General features: G+C 44.3%; 3 protein-coding genes across 3 annotated transcripts in view; 2 read left to right on the top strand and 1 right to left on the bottom strand.

Annotated features, from left to right (window-relative positions):
* The window catches only part of dars2 (aspartyl-tRNA synthetase 2, mitochondrial), a 167,953-nt gene that overhangs the window by 58,081 nt on the left and 91,142 nt on the right, over nucleotides 1–18,730 (bottom strand). The window lies entirely within an intron of this gene.
* LOC147797491 (uncharacterized) lies at nucleotides 127–4,268 on the top strand. The gene is made up of 4 exons (XM_087143681.1): nucleotides 127–927; nucleotides 2,473–2,577; nucleotides 2,917–3,066; nucleotides 3,514–4,268. Exons 1-4 carry the CDS (start codon nucleotides 721–723, stop codon nucleotides 3,679–3,681), a joined length of 630 nt encoding a protein of 209 aa, XP_086999807.1. The 5' UTR covers nucleotides 127–720; the 3' UTR covers nucleotides 3,682–4,268.
* Nucleotides 16,926–18,684, top strand: LOC147797490 (uncharacterized). The gene is made up of 2 exons (XM_087143425.1): nucleotides 16,926–17,476; nucleotides 17,724–18,684. Exons 1-2 carry the CDS (start codon nucleotides 17,156–17,158, stop codon nucleotides 17,850–17,852), a joined length of 450 nt encoding a protein of 149 aa, XP_086999551.1. The 5' UTR covers nucleotides 16,926–17,155; the 3' UTR covers nucleotides 17,853–18,684.

Here is an 18,730-nt window from a genome sequence, read left to right as displayed (position 1 = left end):
TAAGTTTCGAAAATTACAAGAGAAAAGGGGAAAAGAAGGGCGGGGCAATTTCAGATGATTTTTCTGTAATTTGAAATCTCATCCTTCTGGACACACGGCCTTTCCAAAAAATAAAAGACATGTTCTAAAAAATCATTTGTAAGGCGTTCGATGCACATAGGAAACGTATTCAATAAAGAAAAGGGTCAAACGGCCAGAAGAAACTAGAACCTCGGCTTTTTTATGTCAATTTTATTAACTCGTCCGAAGGAAAGGACAAAGCAATGATGACTTTAAGTGCAAGCCCCTTTGCGTGTAAAATGAAGGATGCATAAACGTTTCCGCGTCACGTCATTCTGTGCTTCCTCTCTGACTTGCAAAAGTTCTGGTGGAGCAGAATCCGGGGAAAGTTCTATCCCTCTTGTACTTTCTCTCCTTTATTTTTCGCGGTTTTAAGGTGAATTCTTGGGGTCTGAATACGTCATCCGATCCGGCTGGTACCTCATAGAGCATTCGACGGGTATAGCACCCTGGACAGGCGGGAAGGATTCCCTGCCTATAAAAAAGCAGGCACTTTTCAGGAGCACCACAGTAACCGTACAGGGTCAAAATTCCACGGCAACTCGCGGTAATAATTGTCAGATTTTGTAACTCAGATCACGTGTGCAACTAGTTTCACAGCAAGATAAGCAGCACAGTGCAATCGGTACACAGATATACACATTTTTTCTCAGCCGAAACATGTATCCAGCCAGGTTTTCTATCTGTTTGTTCGCTTTTGCCTCGCTGTGCGTATTCATGGGACCATCCGCAGCACTACCTCTCCAGCAATTCCTGAAGTTGCACCGTCCGTCCAGAAGTGTCAGTGCGCTTCAGAGGCACACCTCGCATTTGGCCAACGAGGCAACGATTGTGAAAGGCTCGACCGACACGCTTCATGAAAATTACGTGAGTATTCGCTCTTCGCACGCTGCCGCCACAGGCATGCAAAGCCTTGATCAGGCAGCTTTTCACAATAATTGTAGCCGGCGGTTCAGTGACTCCTGTGTATCTTGCTTGTAAATGTAATTTTGCGTTAGTTCTTACAGGCCTACCATGCGATTGGACAAAGCGATTCTGGCGCGATTTGTACAAGTTGCCAGTTCGAGGCTCTGCATGCCTATGGCGGCAGCGTGCAGAGAGCGACTTACGCGAATATATAAGACTGTATTCAGATTAGACGCCGTAACTGCGGTGGCACCGCACTCACAAGTACATTCTTTAGCTTGATGCGCGTGTGCATGTCACAATTCATGACACCCAATTGGTCGAAGAGGCACACAACGCGCGCGTACCGCCTATTCGAGCGTTGAGATTGTATCAATCAATGCCCAATGCAGAACATGCCAACCGTGCAAGTACACGCAAACGCGAGTCCCCCCCCCCATCCCAAGGAACGTCGTTCTGTTCCCAAAGGAATATTTGTTGCAACTTCGTCTGTGAGAGGAACGCATCTGACAGCGGGCACCCGGGGAAAATGCCGCAAAGCGTCCTTCACTATAGAGGGTTTGCGTGGCTGCCATCTTTTAGGCCAGTGCTTTTGTTTTACAGAATTTTCACAAAGAAGGTTTCCCTCTTGGAAAAAACAGAACTGGCCTGCAAAATGGCACCACGCACCGAAGCGTGACATCACTGCGCACCAGAAAGCGCAGTGCAAATATGGAATGCGTACGCGTTCCTTCACTAGATCGCCAAAGGCTTGCTGGGAGCCAACGTGGCGCGGCAAGATCGTACCCATGGGGAGAGGTTGGTGCAGTGCAAACGAACTGAGTACGCGCGCGTGTTGGTTCACGCGCTGGATCTCGCGCTAATAATTTTAAACACCTAACTGTGCGTGTGACATATTCACTTCGGTACTCTATACAGGTTTCTCACGTGACGTAACAGAACGGGCAAAGACACTTCAGAAAGCGTACCATGAGGCGCGTGCATTTTCGAATTTGTGTAATTCTATTGGCGGATTCATATACGTCAGAATGTTGGGAGACTTCGAAGGTGCGCGCGTTTCCGCGTACATCTGTGTAAAAATTGAACGCTGACCATCCAAAACCACGTGATTGAAAAATCCTCTATAGCGGCCAAGCTTTGCGGCTTTGTTGTTGAGGGGCACAGTTAAACCCACGTTACTCTAACTGTGTCAGACCAAAGCTAATCCCTTAGATTCACGATTCAGCACATTCTGTGAATAAACTACTAACATTACGTTTTGGCTGCCTGCTAAAAACTCGAACGACGCACATAATTAGATTCTGCGCGCACATGCCATGCATTAAGTGACAGCATCTTATGATACTGCATCAAGCATTTGAATAAAAGTAGCTTATCTAAGTACTCGGTGTTTGGGGGCGATGGAAACTGCAGCACTGCAAGGGCGTCCTCTTGGTTGCCATGCTTCTCGGAAAGTGGTGTAGCTTATTATGACTCATGCATTAATTGTTGTTTGTCCGAAAACAGATGAATGATCGCTTTGGACAAACCACCATAGTCCGTAGCCAGGATTTAACAGCGCCCTCTTTAACTTTGCCCGGCACTTACGCAGTGGACGCAAATCATATCTCGGTAAGTTACCACATTTATATGGTTTGGGATTTAGCAGAGCCGCTTACTTCCACGTGGTATTTTAGTGCACACAATCCCTGAGCTATTTGAAATATTTGACTCAAACACCGGGGGGCTCAGAAGTATTCTGGACAGCGCTTAGTTCCAGTATATCGCCAGCTATTGATTCGAACGTAGCCATGCCAGATTTCCTTTTGGACAGAATACTATGAAAAACTGTAGCAGACGAAATGGAAGAAGTTCTTCCCACGGGAAATCACTGCTTTGTGAAACAGCGCCCCCTCCTAAACATGCACCATTTAATTCACGAGATTAATGTTATTTTGCCTCTGAACACAGGACAGCGAGATTGCCGAACGGCATTACGATAACTTGGTCTGCTACAAGCAAGTGCTGATTAAGGTCAACGCGACAGAGCCAACGCACTCGAGCAGTATAAACGACGTTATCCAGAAAGTGAAACTCCTGATCGCAAGGCTCACAGAAGTGGTAAGCGTCATTAAACAGGGCCCTTCTCTTTCCTGCCTACCCGCGGCTGGTAAATCTACAGCTGGCCGTCAGTACAGAAATACATGTAGAATAAAAGTTGTACTTCACAAAAGGAGTTTAGAACTTTGATCTCACGCAAACCTCTTCGCTATGTTGCACCCTTTTATATTTTATCCTTCGCCATTTTGCATCCTTACTCGGTGCGTTCTCACGGGTGTGTACATCCTACGCCCCCGGCATTCTTTAACCATTCTACACCAAAGCTAGTTATCGTCACCATGCAGGCTCGTAGGACTGCTCAGTTCTAGCTGAAGATGTTCGCCAAGTCTGAGCTAAAAGCCCAACCGACAACCCAACGGCCAATCAAGCCGTCTTCAGCACCGCAGAGCGAAGTTCACTAAGCCTCACACTTTCCCGCCTTTTTCCCCCCCGTATGTTTGCACACAGCGTGAGTTGTTCAACCAGTCGTCCGCCGACCCCCAGCCTTGCTCCTCGGACACCTTCGATCAGAACACAGAGAGGGACCAGCGAACCCTGTACGTCCTGCAAGAGTTCATCGCCTACATGTACCAAGTGGCCAGCGACTTCGGCGTTCTCTCTAGCCACTACCAATAGCGCACGCCAGACCTTCGGTTCTCACGACAAGACGACAGCAGGAAGATCTTCTCGTTTGTAGTAGAGTAACTTCAAATTTCAACCTGATGCGGAGTTGGGATTTAAAACAGCGAATAAGTTTACTATAACAGCGCACCCTGCAGCCCAGTACTGGTATAAATTCTGTTTAGGTGTTATTCAGATAAAGTACTTCTGAAATCTCCGTTGTTGCCTTTAGGAAAAAATGTCCATCATGATTGCTACAAGCTTAAAAATTCATTGTCTCTTATTTTGAAAAGAAATGTGTACATCTATTTTAATGTATCTAATATTTATACCTTTTCCTATTAACTTATTGTATGAGTATTATATTACATACATTCCTTAAAATGATTCTTTTTAACTTATTTATTTATGTCCAAATCATAAATACACAAATTATATCTATTGTTTAATTGTAACGGTGTGTGTAGAATTTAACAAACTTGCAATAAAGTGTCAAGCGGAATACTTGTTTCAAAAAAGGAAGAGAGTTTTATGATGCAATGTTCCACTGATCAGCAATCTGTCAATCCATCATATAACTGGCGGGCCATCATGACTGATACAAGCTAAAAAAAATTCAATGGCTCTTCTTTTGAAAAGAAATATACGTTCATCTGTTTTAATATATTTAATATTGGTATCATTGTCCTAATAACAGATTATATTTATATAGCTATTTATGTCCAAATTATAAATACATAAAATGTATTTATTTATTTATTCGTAACAGTGTGTGCAGAATTAAACAAATTTGCAATAAAGTGTCAAACAGGCCACTGCTTTTAACAAGGAAGAGACTTTCATGGTGCAATGTTCCACTGATCAGCAACATGGCAGTCCATCAGAACTAGCGGGCCATCAGAGATGGCGATCCATCAAAGATGGTCCATGTAAATTTAGAAGACGCCCTCACACAGTAATACTAAAGAATGGATGGGGCAAAGATGCGTTCCCTGTCCTGTGTCCAATGCGTGAAAAGACCGATACTTACGTCACAAACTTTAAAAGTCAAGACCTCTTTCCTGAGGCAGTATGATGAGACCATAGAGCTACATACAAAACACGATCCATTAAGCCTCATAGGAAAGCGCCCATAAAAATTGGTTTATGAGAGCCTGGAGAAAGCGCGAAGAGAGTGCGAAAGAAAAAGATCCGACAAGTCAACTCCCTCATTTCTCCCCCAGTCATTAAAGTCCTGTCCATGCACTTCGATACTGTGCATGGACTATTTGTCGATACCCGTCTACAAGGAATGCAGTAGCGAGAGTTCGGATTGACAGGGGAAAGTTGGGGACTTGACACAGGAATGTTCGATCACAAGACCGATCCTGTACTTTACATGACAATATGACAGACTGCTCCCTGTTTTCTTTGATCCACAATTTGGCCAAGTTTCGAACATCCTGTAGTATCGATTCTTTAGCTTCTTCCCGTAAAGAAGGCCCGTTTATCACGAGTAGCAAACCTCACAAAACGTGCAGGGTCGCGTGATGCCCTCGTTCACTACTGGGTTGCATAAGGAAACTGGTCACACTTGTTCCGAATGAGTATTTTCTTATAAATAGCACGAGCCATTAAAAAACGGTGCGTGGAAATGAACTTTCAATTTCACCAAAACGAAATGTTTTGTTAACCGAGAGAGCATCGGTGCATTTACGTCAAAATTTTGGATGTCATAAAAACGAAGCCTAAATCGAAACAATAATGACGTAAACATTGGAAAGGTCTTTCATTTCTTATGTTTCAAAATAATATGTTTGCCTTCAAAACTGCCTTTTGTTTTTTTGTTAGGTTAGTCATCAATTTCCACAATTATAAATCAGCGTCGCTTCAATATATTCAACCCCTTGTTTCCAAACTTTGTTTTCTTTTTTAAAAAAATCAGGTTTAGGAGGAAATGATGATCGTGGTAGTTTGTTGATTTCTGAAGTGCGAGTTCATTACCAAATAGGTCCAAATTGCCCCGGACATTACTAACAGTACGAGAACTTCCATAAGACGAACCTGTTACTCGGCACCAACAAGGAATGCAAGGAGCACTAGCACCTATGGCCTACGGGACATACGTGTAGTTTGGGCCTACGGAACATTGGTATACTGGCGCCTGTGCAGGGTAATAGGAGAACTGGTGTGTAGGGTCTATGAAACATTGCTATTCCTGCAAGTCCTACGGAACACTTGAGCCTAATGGAACACTGGTGTACTGGCGCCTGTGCAGGGTAATAGGAGAACTGGTGTCTAGGGTCTATGAAACAATGCTATTCCTGCAAGTCCTACGGAACACTTGAGCCTAATGGAACACTGGTGTACTGGCGCCTGTGCAGGGTAATAGGAGAACTGGTGTCTAGGGTCTATGAAACAATGCTATTCCTGCCTAATGGGCCTTCAGAACACTAATGTCAATAGGGCCTGCAGAACGTTAGTACCTATAGGGCTTACAGAACACTGCCATTAAACATGGAACGCTGGTACCTGGATCCACCAGCGCCAATACGGCCTAAAACAGACTGGTACCTACAGGGCCCACAGAACACTGGCAGGAATACGGACCGCTGGTATCTGGGGCCTAGAACACATACTGCGGCCCTGACCCAAGATCTCGATGCTTACACGCCTTGTGGGACACGTTCAGATAGACTTTAAGTCCCAAGCAGCAGGAACCAAGCAAGAGTAAAGGAAGGAGGGGCGTGTCCTCACAATGCAGTAAGACAACACCCGTGTGTGAGTGCGCCCCCTTGGCAGGTACTATGCGCATGAGAAGGTTACTTTCCACCATCAGGCAAATTTGGTCCTGAAGTGCGTGGACCTGCATGCGCGGTTCCCTACAACATAACGGAATTGCGAGAACGAATATAATGTTAAAATGTGTCATTTCTGGGGTATTTTTGGTATTTTTAACAATTTATTTATTTAAAATTAGTGTGCGGGTTCCACACTAACGGTTGACAGAAAACAATGTGTGATAGGTCGTACACAAGACGCCAAAAAATATGATACCGTTTGTTACCAAGTTTTGATAGCATACTTTACGAGCTTAATACGTATTTCCCCGGTATGCACCCCATGATTCACGGGAGATTCCCTCCGATCGGGGGGGGGGGCAAATTTATTCCTGGGAAAAGTGCAAACACTAATTTGAAAACAAAAATCCCCTTGTCTCCCAGAGAAAATAATTTTTGTAATTTCCCCGCCTGTATACTTCAAATTATAAAAGACAACACGGCACTGAGCACACTGACCGCCTGGAGGCGCTCTTCTCGTGGGCTGTTGTGGGGTTGCTAATCAGTTGAAGAAATCGTCAATACGCGACGATAAAATGTCCTCTCTTTAAAGTAGGCTACCAGGAAAAATAACGTATCAAAAGTTGACGTTTTCGGTCCCTGTGCCTGATTCCAAGGGCTTCCTTTTTTCGGGGATTTCTTTCCACTTGTAGAACTGAACCTACAGAACTGCCTTATCTTAATATCATTATCATTGATCGGATTCTGGAAAGACTGTTTCAACTATCGGATGATCCCAAGCACAAGACATTGTAGTTAATCTTTCCTTCCTATCTATTTCGAAATAAAAATGGCTCCATCGCAAAAGAGGGCCCGACCTCATCCAGGTTCACGGGAACACAATCTATTGCATTCAGTTCACTGCCTCCATCCTTCTCTTCACTTTTTTTGGGGGGGGGGTGTTACAAAACAATCAAAATGGAGGATGTTGGGTCGGTGAAGTTGGGGTGGTGCTGTCAACAGGCCTATTATGTACTGATGACGTCAAACTATGTTTACGATGCACTATCCTATGGAGAGTGGAGGCCCGTCTACAACAGAGCATCATAAAAAAGCACGTGAAACAAAGTGTGGCGTCATCAGTACTGCATAGGTTCACTCGAATCAATTTACTGGCTTTGAAAAAAAGTGGCGCCTTTGCAGTTATGGCGCAGTGCGCCCTCAATCTGCAAAATGAGAAATATCAAGCCACAGGGTTTTCTCGCGGATCATCGCCGTGCATAAAAAAAATATTCACAGCACTTCCTTGGCCCGATTTTTGGGCCTTCAAAGATGGCTGTAATATTAACATTTAGTGTTGCAAGACGCGAAATCAAGTTTAGAACGGAAAATGTATGTGTGGGGTCGACGTCCGACACTTCGTGCATGATATCCGAGATACGCGACGTGCCCGTGCCGCCCGATCGTGGAGCAGGTCCTGTGAAATCCACAGAGCAGTTTGACGTCGGAAAGGGAAGTGATGCATGCGAAACAACAATACCCCTTTATTGCCGAACAACAGAAGGCTCGAAGCGGTTTGTGACATTTTCTGGCTCTCAGGTGTGAATGAACGTGGCTTCGCAGAGTGCGAAATGGTTCCGATAGGGCCTGCTCCTTTGACGTCACAGTCGCGTTTTTCCTACAAGAGGCTTTAGAGTGGCTGCTAAAACTATGGTTGACCGTCAAAAGTAAAAGAATACTTCACGGAGTCAAAAGTCCCTCGCAGCGGTCCAAATCACTAGATACTAATACACGTACTACAGAATACTAAATGAAAATATCACCCTATTTTCAGGGAACCAGGGCCGTTTTCCAATACTCGACGTCGTCTCCGTCTCAGGCTTCGTTTCCAAAACCAATCCCCGATTGTGGGCCTGAAGCGTTTGAATTACATTGGATTACTGTAATTATTGGCTCTCTTGCGTCTTATTTGATGTTCTGTGGAACTATTCGACTGATTACTGCGCTTACAGCGCCAAAGTCTGCTAGTAAAAGACAGTTGAAGCCTGAGACAGAGCCGAAGTTGAGTATTGGAAAACGGCCCTAAACTCAGCCAAACGTATAGTCTGTTGTAAATATTCTCTGACGACTGCCTCGACCAGTCGAAGGAACTTAACAACGGCTACGTGAAAATTTGTTGGTGGTTTTTTTTTTTATCTTCCTTCTTGAAATTCACGTCGGAAACCCGAGTAAATAAGGTTATTATGCTTGACGCCCAAACGAACGAGAACGCGAAGTCTTGACGGCAGATCAAAATATTCGTGCCGCGAATTTGAAAAAGTTCAACACTTTTCCACCTTAGGCAAATTTCGCTGCAGATGTTTTGTGAAGTCGTTCTTTTTGCTTTTCGCCTGAAGTATGAAGTGGCATGTTCCTAAAAATAAACACTTGAGTTTTATTAATTTCACAGTCAATCAAGCAAAAATCCGCACCTACTGGATGTCTAAACAAAAGCCCAAATGGCCACACAGCATCAAAAGAACTTGCTCACACGATCGCGCGCACACAAATGAACAATCTCCCGACAAAAGGGTATATTCACGTGTGAGATTTTCCAGGGGAAAACCCTAAACACCTTCTAAATGAGTGCTGTGCCAATCTCCTCACCCACGTGTAGCGATTAAATCCACTACAAGCGGTGTAGTGAAGCAAATCAACATGCTATAAGGTCTGTCAAATACTATATTAATTCTCCCATTCATACTTCACTGCAATACGCTACGAATTTAGGTCTATTATTAGTTTCCTGAATGGCGAAGAAAGTTTTATCGTCATCGTGTTCGCAAAGTTACAGGAATAATGTCAAAATGATATTTTTTTTCTAAATTCTAGTTATAAGAAGTGGTTTTGCTTTGAAAGTATCAATTTTAAGGTTTCTGGTGTGTTTAAAAGGGCGACACTTCGTTAAAATATATGAATTATATTAATGATGTTAAGGGCAGAATAGGGAACCGTCGGAAAATTGCATGATTGCAGAGTGAACCTCAATTCAAGATGAACCAAGAGAGGGCGAAATTTTTCTTAGCGACGGAGGCTCCTTTGGTCGGAACTGAACTTCGCTGGTTCACGAACGACCAGGAAATGCACGCGTTACGGTCGCATCGCTATCAATAATATGATTACTGCCGACCAACATGGCTCTTTTCAACCGATAAGGGGTGCTTCTGCTCAAGGCGGAATGGCACGTTCCCCCAACCTGACACTTATGCGCCCCCTAGGTTATCCATACCTGCCGACGGGCGCCAAGATTTTTCCGACCAAAGTGTGCAACACACATCTTATCATATACATTGTAATAATTTATTGTTGATTTCAAAAAGAAAGACAAAACGGAATTTTTACAGAACGAAACGGGGAAATTGGTTGGTGTGTTACAAAAGATGTGTCAGTAACAAAATCAAGATCGGTGTCAGTAATGTTGATGATAAACTCTTATATTATCCTTAAGGAAAGAGAGTTCAATGAACTGGAACCCGTCAGGAAAATAGGGACACTGCCATGGAATCAAGCATACCGTAGACTTCCAAAGCCGCCACATTTGCTTTGTTTGGCGACACGTCATTCTTTTCACAATACCTCACCTTTAAATAGCCTAATTACGATCACAAAACAAGCAATGCACCTGTAGATGACGTTTGGTGTCCAAACGTGCCTTGGAAAGCAACAATACCTTTGAAACCATTTACGATATTTTGCGGCTCTTCAGAGAGAATGAACGTGACCTCTCAATGGGCGAATAGTTGCTGCAGAGCACGATAACAGATTCCCACACGAAAACCTACTTTTCGGGGAACCTACAAGCTCAACCAAACCTCCGACAATTTGAGTGTAAAGGTTAATCTACTGGGACTATTTTTGAGGACCGGCAAAATGAACGGTGGCATAAGAACTTATCCAAGGTGCCGGAGAGAGTTGTTTTCGACAATTACGGGGGGGAGGCTAAGTGACAAGAAACAGCTCAGCCGTACTTATTGCTGCGTAACTTCCTGACCTATTAATAATAATACAAAAACAAGGATCTGAAAAAAAAAAAACACCAGTCGCATCATGTAAACTACATCGCCCAACAAGATATCAGAGACCTTTTTCCCGGAAAACATTGTGGTTAACAACTCCATTAAACTGGAGCCTGGTCGGTTCCCCTTTATGGAAAATTCGCTTCACCAAAGGACTGTTTATAGAGCTGACGTTGGCTGCCATGCACGTGCGCGGACCAGTCCCGTACCTGGCCTGAGTGTGGAATGAGCCAGGAAATACATCGTTAAACAGACACGTTTCAGACAGCGTTACGCCCGTATACGGTACTTATTCCGTCTGCGGTCGGCAAGGTGAATTGTAATCAACGATGTGATCAGCTCATGGGGCGAGGCGACATCATTTTATGGCGATGAACGGTGTTAGGTTCGCCTCGGGAGCGGACCTTGGTGGGCTGAGGTGGGAAACAACGAACCGCTAACTCCTCTCAGCCACCGCTGGCTGACATCGACGGGTGACCTTGAGGGGATATTTAGGGACATTTGCGAAAAAAAAAATCGTACTATCGTCAAGTGAAGAAACGGAAGAATTGTTGAAACTCATTGCCGCTTCCCTCAGTGGGAGTGTCCTTGACGTTTCACCAGAAAAAAGTCGATGTTTATTGCCTTGGTTTTGGAAGACATTTTTGAGCAATAAAAGGAAATTTTCCTTTTACTAATGTTGTGAGCTTTGACCTGCAAGGGCGAGTATGAATCTTGAACAATCACGATGTAATTGGATCAGTATCCCGCTGACTGTTTCCATGGAGACAAAAGAGAAATGGCACAAAGAGCGCTGAGCTCATTTTTGGTTTGGATATGAAATTGCCAAAAATGCCAAATCATCACAGAACTTCCTCGATGTTCTGCCCGAAAGAAGAGGGAAAAATCCCAGACAACAATGGGTATATGAAGAGTTATGCCAAAAAGCATGAAATGAGATATTTGCATGCGACCAAAAGTGACTATGTTTGTTTTCTAAACCACGGTCACCTTTCCGTATGATATTTCAAGTTTAAAGTTAGCGAGTTTCCACAGAGGAACTCGACATAAGACGGTGGTTAACATTTATATTTTTCGAATGTTAATTTCTACTTTGCAAACACTCTTTTTTGTCACATTCCTCCACATGATTGATATTGCCTAAAAAGGCAATCGCTTCGCTCTGCCGAGTTCACATTCCAAGTAGGCACTCGGTCTCACGAATGTAGTCAATTAGAAATTGCTCCACTTTTAAATGTACCAGACAGGCATAAACTGACAGTAGTTTCGTGCGTGTTATATCAGGCAAGATGTGGGACGGAGGGTGGCCTCTCTTACCTGTCCAATCCCTATACACACTCTGGACTATTGTTACCTAAAAAAAACCCTAGAAGTCTGTAAAGAATTCCTGAGAATCAGATCAAACAATGACCAACACAAAGGTGCGTGGGGGGGGGGGTTCTCTCCGTCCCATATCTTGCTTCAAATGGTACATGTACGTTATAGATGAGCGGCCAACACAAAGAGCACAAAAGACACCCACACGATTATCAGGCACACAACCAAAATCTCCCAACAAAGGGGTGTATGCATCATCTTTTTTTTTCCAGGGGAAAGACCCCCCCCCAAAAGAACCATGTTTTTACTGAACGCCGCCCCCCCCAATTTCTTTATGACGCGACTGTGGCAATCAAATCCACTGACGGGGTTGTCTAAGTATATATTTTGGCGGGGATTTTAATGACAGGTCACTCTTGTACAACGAATTTATGTTTGTTACTTGTTCAGTTACAGCTTCAAGAATGACAAAAGAAAACTTTCCCAGAGTTGCTAATTGGTACCTTGCTCTATGACTTGACAAATTAGTACGCTGCTGTGAATGCATGACGTAACAGCAACATGAACAAATCGGGAAAAAAATCCACCGACGGGGAGTTTACAAGTTAAAGCCTAATTTTGCAATCTCGGTATTTTTCAAGGCTGAGATGTCACAGTAAAAGAACGAAATCGAAATGTAAAAATGTACACACGCGCCGAGGACTGCGAGGAGATGAAATTACAGCTCACTTTTGAGCGGAGAAAATTGCGAAACTGTTATTATGACGAACTGCAATTCAAAGTCAAAGTTACGGAAGAACTTAGCAAGTACTGTTACAGGCGACATGGGTTTCCAACAGAGCATCACATATTAGCCTACAATGAGTATTTCATCTGAGGGCTGAGCCTATCGAAAAAAAGGAAAGCAAAGCTGGACGCGTGTTCTCTAAACTGAATGTCAACCGTACACAAGTTTGTGACATAAAGGAAAACACACACAGCAAACAGACAAAAAGTCAGGCCTTTCTCTGCTTCAACTTCTAGGAAACACAAACACCCCAGAGGTTAACACAAACCCATCACAACTATCTGACAAGTTTTTTTTTTTTTTGGGGGGGGTCTACCTTACAATCAATTAGAAAATTAGAGAGAAATCGGTATAAACATCCAACCATGAAGGGATACAATGCAGAACGGGCTCTTGGTTTCATTTTAATACGACACACCATGCTGTAAACAGTTTTGGGTGCATATGGTCATTTTTATGCAACAAAAAACTAACTTAGCCTAGGTCCAGGCTGACTTCCGATATTTACCTGTTCAAAGCCAATGATACAGGAGCGGAACTGTAGCTCCTATCGCGTTGGCCAATACTATTTTATACTCGGAAAAAAACAAAAATATATAGGCCTATATACATTATTACTGGAGGGTTCTGTTGCAATACACGACCGCACTAATCAGGCGTTGGCTCGCTGAATGCTCTTTTCTTTCCTTCTTTTCTCTGTGTTGTACTGGCTACTAAACAAACAAACGAACGAACGAACGAACATTCTTGCCTGGTGGTGTACGTACAATCCATGCAGAGTCGTGTGCGCTATACTCATCGCGAACGAAATGCTTCCGTTACCAGCGAATGCTCATGTTACTGTTCACCCTTCCGGCGCTAAAAAAAACAAAGCATAATGTATGAAATTCTGACATTGCGGACCCATCGTCCTGTCTCAGTATGCCAGAACCCGGGCCAGAGTGTCTCACAGTTTTGGATTACACCACCTCAGAAGGTGGCAGTTTCACGTGCTGGTTATAGCCTGTGGACGAAGGACTTAAAGACGCCTTTCCATGTGTGCGTCAACACGTGCGCCAGCGCTGCGCATCCGTCAACATCGCTCCCAGGGCAACCTCGTTCCAATGGGTACGATCTTGCCGCGCCATGTTAGTACCTACCACGCCTTGCGCGATCTAACCCCTGGTATTGTATAATTTAAATATCCCACTATTTCGGATATTTAAATTAGGACTTTAGTCAGTGTGTGTACGCGTGATGAAGATTTACGCGTGCGTGACGTACAGGAGAATACTTGGACGCGAGCGTGCAACTTTTGAAATACGCGCGTGCTTGACTCAACGTTTATGTATAATCATCCTGAATAGCCAGTCAGCGTCATTTTCGTATCTACATGACCAGGGGCTATAGTGAAGAAAAGCGCACGCAGCCCATGGAGTCGAGGTTGCTCCCGGGGCGCACACGTGTGTTAAACTAATGGAGTCGATTTTTGTGTCCGTGAAAAAGAAACGCATGAACACATCGTCTGGGCCTACGCAACGCATCACAAAACGAACACAATGGAAACGTGCCTTATGTCAACATGGAATTTTGCAAAGCGGCACAAATCGAAAGGGACGACTCCCCCCCCCCCATTCAAAATCTAAACTTTAACGCAAAAAAAGACCCACAAAGAAACCGTCTTTCGTAGATGGAATCTTGCCACTGTCGACTTCCGGTGGTTTCAAAGCGCGTGACATTAATGTGGCATCTGTCGCTATAAAGTGCTTACGCAGCTCGGACTCGGAACTGTCTGCGAAAAAAGACCCACCGGAAGTTGTCGGCGGCCCTATTTTTCTACGTCCGGTAAAGTGGCCCATTACATCACACCGGATGAGTCTGCTCAAAATAGCCCCAAGGCATACCAGGAAGAACTTTATAGTAATGACATTTTCCCCCATTTCTTGTTTTTTTTTCCTTGTACTTTCTTCTTTCTTTTCTTGAGTTTGTATAGTTTTAACGTGACTTCAACATATTTCGCTGTCATCCCATCACCTGGTTACCCGGTGTGCATGGTTCGGTTGAAAAAGAGGCTGGACTGGCAAGCTTCAGCCACCCAAACCGAACGGGCTCTCCGGTCTAACTTGGCAACATATACAGGCACAGAAATGGTGCATATCTTTCAGTCACAAGGTCACCAGGACTGCTGTAGGTGTCCTGTACTGCTTCACCCTTTGAAAAGAATAGAAACGCCTGACGACCAGCAGTTTTGCTTCAACGTGGCAACTGTTCTTGGCAAGGTAGACCTCTCTGGCGCAAGGCCTGCGCATCCTTTCGCATTTCAGCACGCCGCTTAAGCATCTTTCTGCAACAATAGACCCTTGTCCTTGAGTGTATGAATGGAAGCTTTGAACTATTACTTTCCCGTCATGACGTCGCAATCTGGGTGGCAAATCAGTATACACGTACTTCTTTAAAACACAGGTTACTTTCTTTTCAAATTGGCATGCAGGGACTTTTGTAGTACGTCAGTGGGTTTTTACGACAGAGGACAAAGTGTTTAGCAACGATGGAAACGATTTCACATTGAAGCACGCAAATGACGCATTGAACTATGGGACACCTGCATTAGAAATCCAATTAACCGGTATTGGAGTCGAGACATTCTACAAACTCACAAAGGCTGATTTTTCCCTGATCGTTTTGAATTTGGTCTTCAAGAATCTATCATGTCAACAAAACCTGCCCATAGCCGGCATAGACCAGTAGCACTACGTAGGCGACTTCTTTCATGCGTACATCACACATCAGTGATGATGACACCGAGGATAGCTTTGTTTGATTTAGTTCAATGACCCGGAGGACTCCTGCCGTGCTACAAGTTAGGAAAAGAGGTTACATCGTTACAGTGTGTACAATACAGGTTGGGAGGGGGGAAGATGACCCTAGCCGACCTTCCTGGAAGTCCCCATGACCGAAGACTACCGAAGAGCAGGCCGCTTGTGTGGAAAGCACGAGTGACTGGCAAACCTAATCCCGTCGGTGACCTAGAGCAGAAGAAGAGAGATCTTCTGCGGCGCCGCTCGCTAGAAATCAGAACCCTGCGCTCTCCATTACTGCAGCATATAGTTGAAGCAATCAGCACACATGCTCTTGTATAAGCCAGGGACAATTAAAGTTTAACTGGCCATTCGACTCTCCAGATTAGAATGTGTTCGACAATTCTTATGAAACATTGGCCGTGCGAAATGGAGATGTACCCATCTTACAATATAGTCCCTATCCACAGCTAAAAAAATACTTAAACTGGTTATATATGATGCCCCTTTTCCTAAAGTCTTCCGTGATTTTCAAATTATAACGCAATTGGAGAACGATTACAAAGTAATGTGAAAAATCAGTGCTCGATCTGACCAAAAGCTTGACTTCATCGGTGAGGTATGTGGCCAATGTCTCCCCCCAACGAAACCCGGGTGTATTTCGCCGGGAGAACGGAATTCACCTTCATGCTTCAAACCACGGACCGGATTCTTGCAGCTATACAGATTGAAAGAGGAACGCCTCCCCTGTAAATCATCAACCGCGATTCACAAATGATGGTGGTTTTTTGTTATCGTCAGTGTCATTGGAGTGGATGTTGTTTTTCTATCTTTCTTTCAGCCTCTAACGCGGTTGCCAAATCCCGGTCTCGCGTGAATGGAGACAAAATCCAGTATTAACCACACAACGACTTCGGCAACGGGAATTGATTATGGGTAGCCTTTGCGACCAAATTAATAAACGAAAGAGACACATGACATCAGTGCATAGTGTGTATTATTAAAACACAAACCCAAATGCGTGTATGTTTCCCCTCTTTATCTCTGCTTTTTAGAAAGCTATGTACGATTGACACCGATTGATCATTTCCCAAATTAATGCATCTTCCAATACAGCGACTAAACTCTTCACAATTATAACTTATAATTTTCAAACGAGTCGTTGTAAGGAAGTACATTTACAGCGCATTAACACACACGGGCATTAGAAATGACTAGGGGAAAAAAAGACTGAAAATGATTTTCCTGTGTACGTATGTCACCAAGTATATAAAACTATTTACTTCCCACAAATTTGACTGGAGGTGGGTTGTGATGGTGTGTTCCCTGAAATGACATTAAGCTCCACACATCTGACGCCGTCAAATCTGTGTTAGTCTGTGTTTACTTAGGCGCTCACTTGCTCCCACGCTCGACAGCACCGGCTGTGAACATGTTGTTTGGGGTATTTCCCCGCCACAGGTATCAGTGCCGAAGTTCTGGGTATCCCATGAATGACGTCACAGGGTGACTGTACGCACGCTGGCAGCTTCAGTGCGCACACAACACATCCATGGTTCCGCGGAAAGGTCATAGCCGGCTGCTTCTCCGATGCGTAATCGGTCTACAATTAGCGGAAGGTTTACCCCCAAAAATGTGTTATCAAAACGAAACAACTGAACTTACCCACGTGTTGCGGATGCCGCGCGCCAATAAATACGGGCAGGTCACCTGCATCTCAATCAGAATAAACTTCGACTCGACTAGTTGGCTCTAGCAAGACTTCAAAGATTCAAGCAAAGCAAGATTTATATTATGGAGCTGCACGCTGCACTGATGCTATCCGTCCTTCTCCTGAGCGTTGCCTGCATGGGTGCCGGCGCGTCGCCGGTCCCCGCCAGTTTTCTGTCCAGGTTACGGAGGTCGGCGGGCGCGACGGCGGGCCTGCCCACCGATCCCACGGTGGCCGCCACCGGAACGGCGGAGAGTGCGTCAACGACGCCGTACACTTCGCCGCGTCCCAGTCGACTTGCCCGCCAAGCATTTCAATCCGACGTCCTGGCGGTGCATTTTGCTCACCTTCACAGCGAAGCTGCAGAAGTCTTGAGAGAGCACAGGGAACTGTATTCACATTACGTGAGTTCATCTTTTCACTTCCCTCTTTGTACCAAAGGCACCACAATGAAAGAAAAAAAATCTCCTTTCGGTATCTTGCATGCATGAAGAAAAATAAATATCTCACCAACGACCGTTTTATATCAAAGGCATACTTGAAATTTCAATTTGACGGGAAACTGCCAAATAACCAGCTCCATAACCAGCATGCTGTGTGACTGAGTGCATGGTTTAATCGTGAGCCCTATTTCCATTCTTCCGTCTGCAGAAGAGGGAGCGCTTTGCCGATGACCCCGACCCACTCGTTCATGAGTTGGTCTTGACCTATCTGCCGAATGCCAATAACCTGCCGCACGAGATCATCAGGTCGACCCTGTCGGTAAGCCGTGTTGTTTGAAATTGAGTTTGTCAAAGTTTACGGTTTTCTTAAGTATTCTGATTTTTTCTCCGTTAAAGCTATTAAGGACAAATCAGACAACACCTTTAAAGTAATTTCTGTGTTCCCGGCTAAATTTCTTAAAAGAAATTGACCGCACATATTTTGAGGAGCTAAATGGGTAAGTGTGCTATCTGTGCAGGTGTGTGTAATTTACGAACGGTGACAGCGCTGACCGTTGTATCTATCTTTATGGCAATGTGAAACTTAAACCTAACCGAGAACATCAGTTCGCGACACATGCAAAAATTTAGGGGGACATGTGTGGACTTCGCCGGGCAAATCATTCTCAGCCTTGTTTGTCAGCGAACATGCCTTAAAATAGGTTTCCAAAAAATGTTTTTTTCTGAACAAAGTCATCGGCATTCAACACTACATGATGAACGGGGCCGAAAAGTCACGACCTCGTTCCTAGTCTGAAGCGATAAATAATTTTAAACAGTGACTCGAATCGAGCACAGAGACGGGTATGTCCATGCTGACAAAAAAAAAGGGAAGTCCCCATAAAATCTAAATGAAAAAAAAATAATATAAAGCCAGAAACACCACTCAGTTTTTCAATCCCAAGGAAAAACTTGCAAGTCACCCGAAAAGCCCATAATTACCAGTGATTAATTCTTTCGGGGTTTCAGCTGTCGACCGCTGCGCAGACAAAAACGCTGTATCATTCTTCCTGCAATATAAAGACAGGGCGCGCACTCGAAACACAAGGCGTTGCTCTGACAACTACAAACAGACATTCTTTATGTGACATCTGCCAAGCTTTATGGCTGCAATGACGTCAGTTGATGAGTCTGCGAGGAGGTACTTGCCAAATCAAATAACCTATTCGAAAATTA

This window comes from Acanthaster planci, linkage group LG11, assembly GCF_054643075.1.
Source record: "Acanthaster planci isolate LZ-2023a linkage group LG11, COTS_SCS, whole genome shotgun sequence".
In the NCBI taxonomy this organism is placed as follows: domain Eukaryota; kingdom Metazoa; phylum Echinodermata; class Asteroidea; order Valvatida; family Acanthasteridae; genus Acanthaster; species Acanthaster planci.
This window is presented reverse-complemented; position numbering and strand designations above follow the sequence as displayed.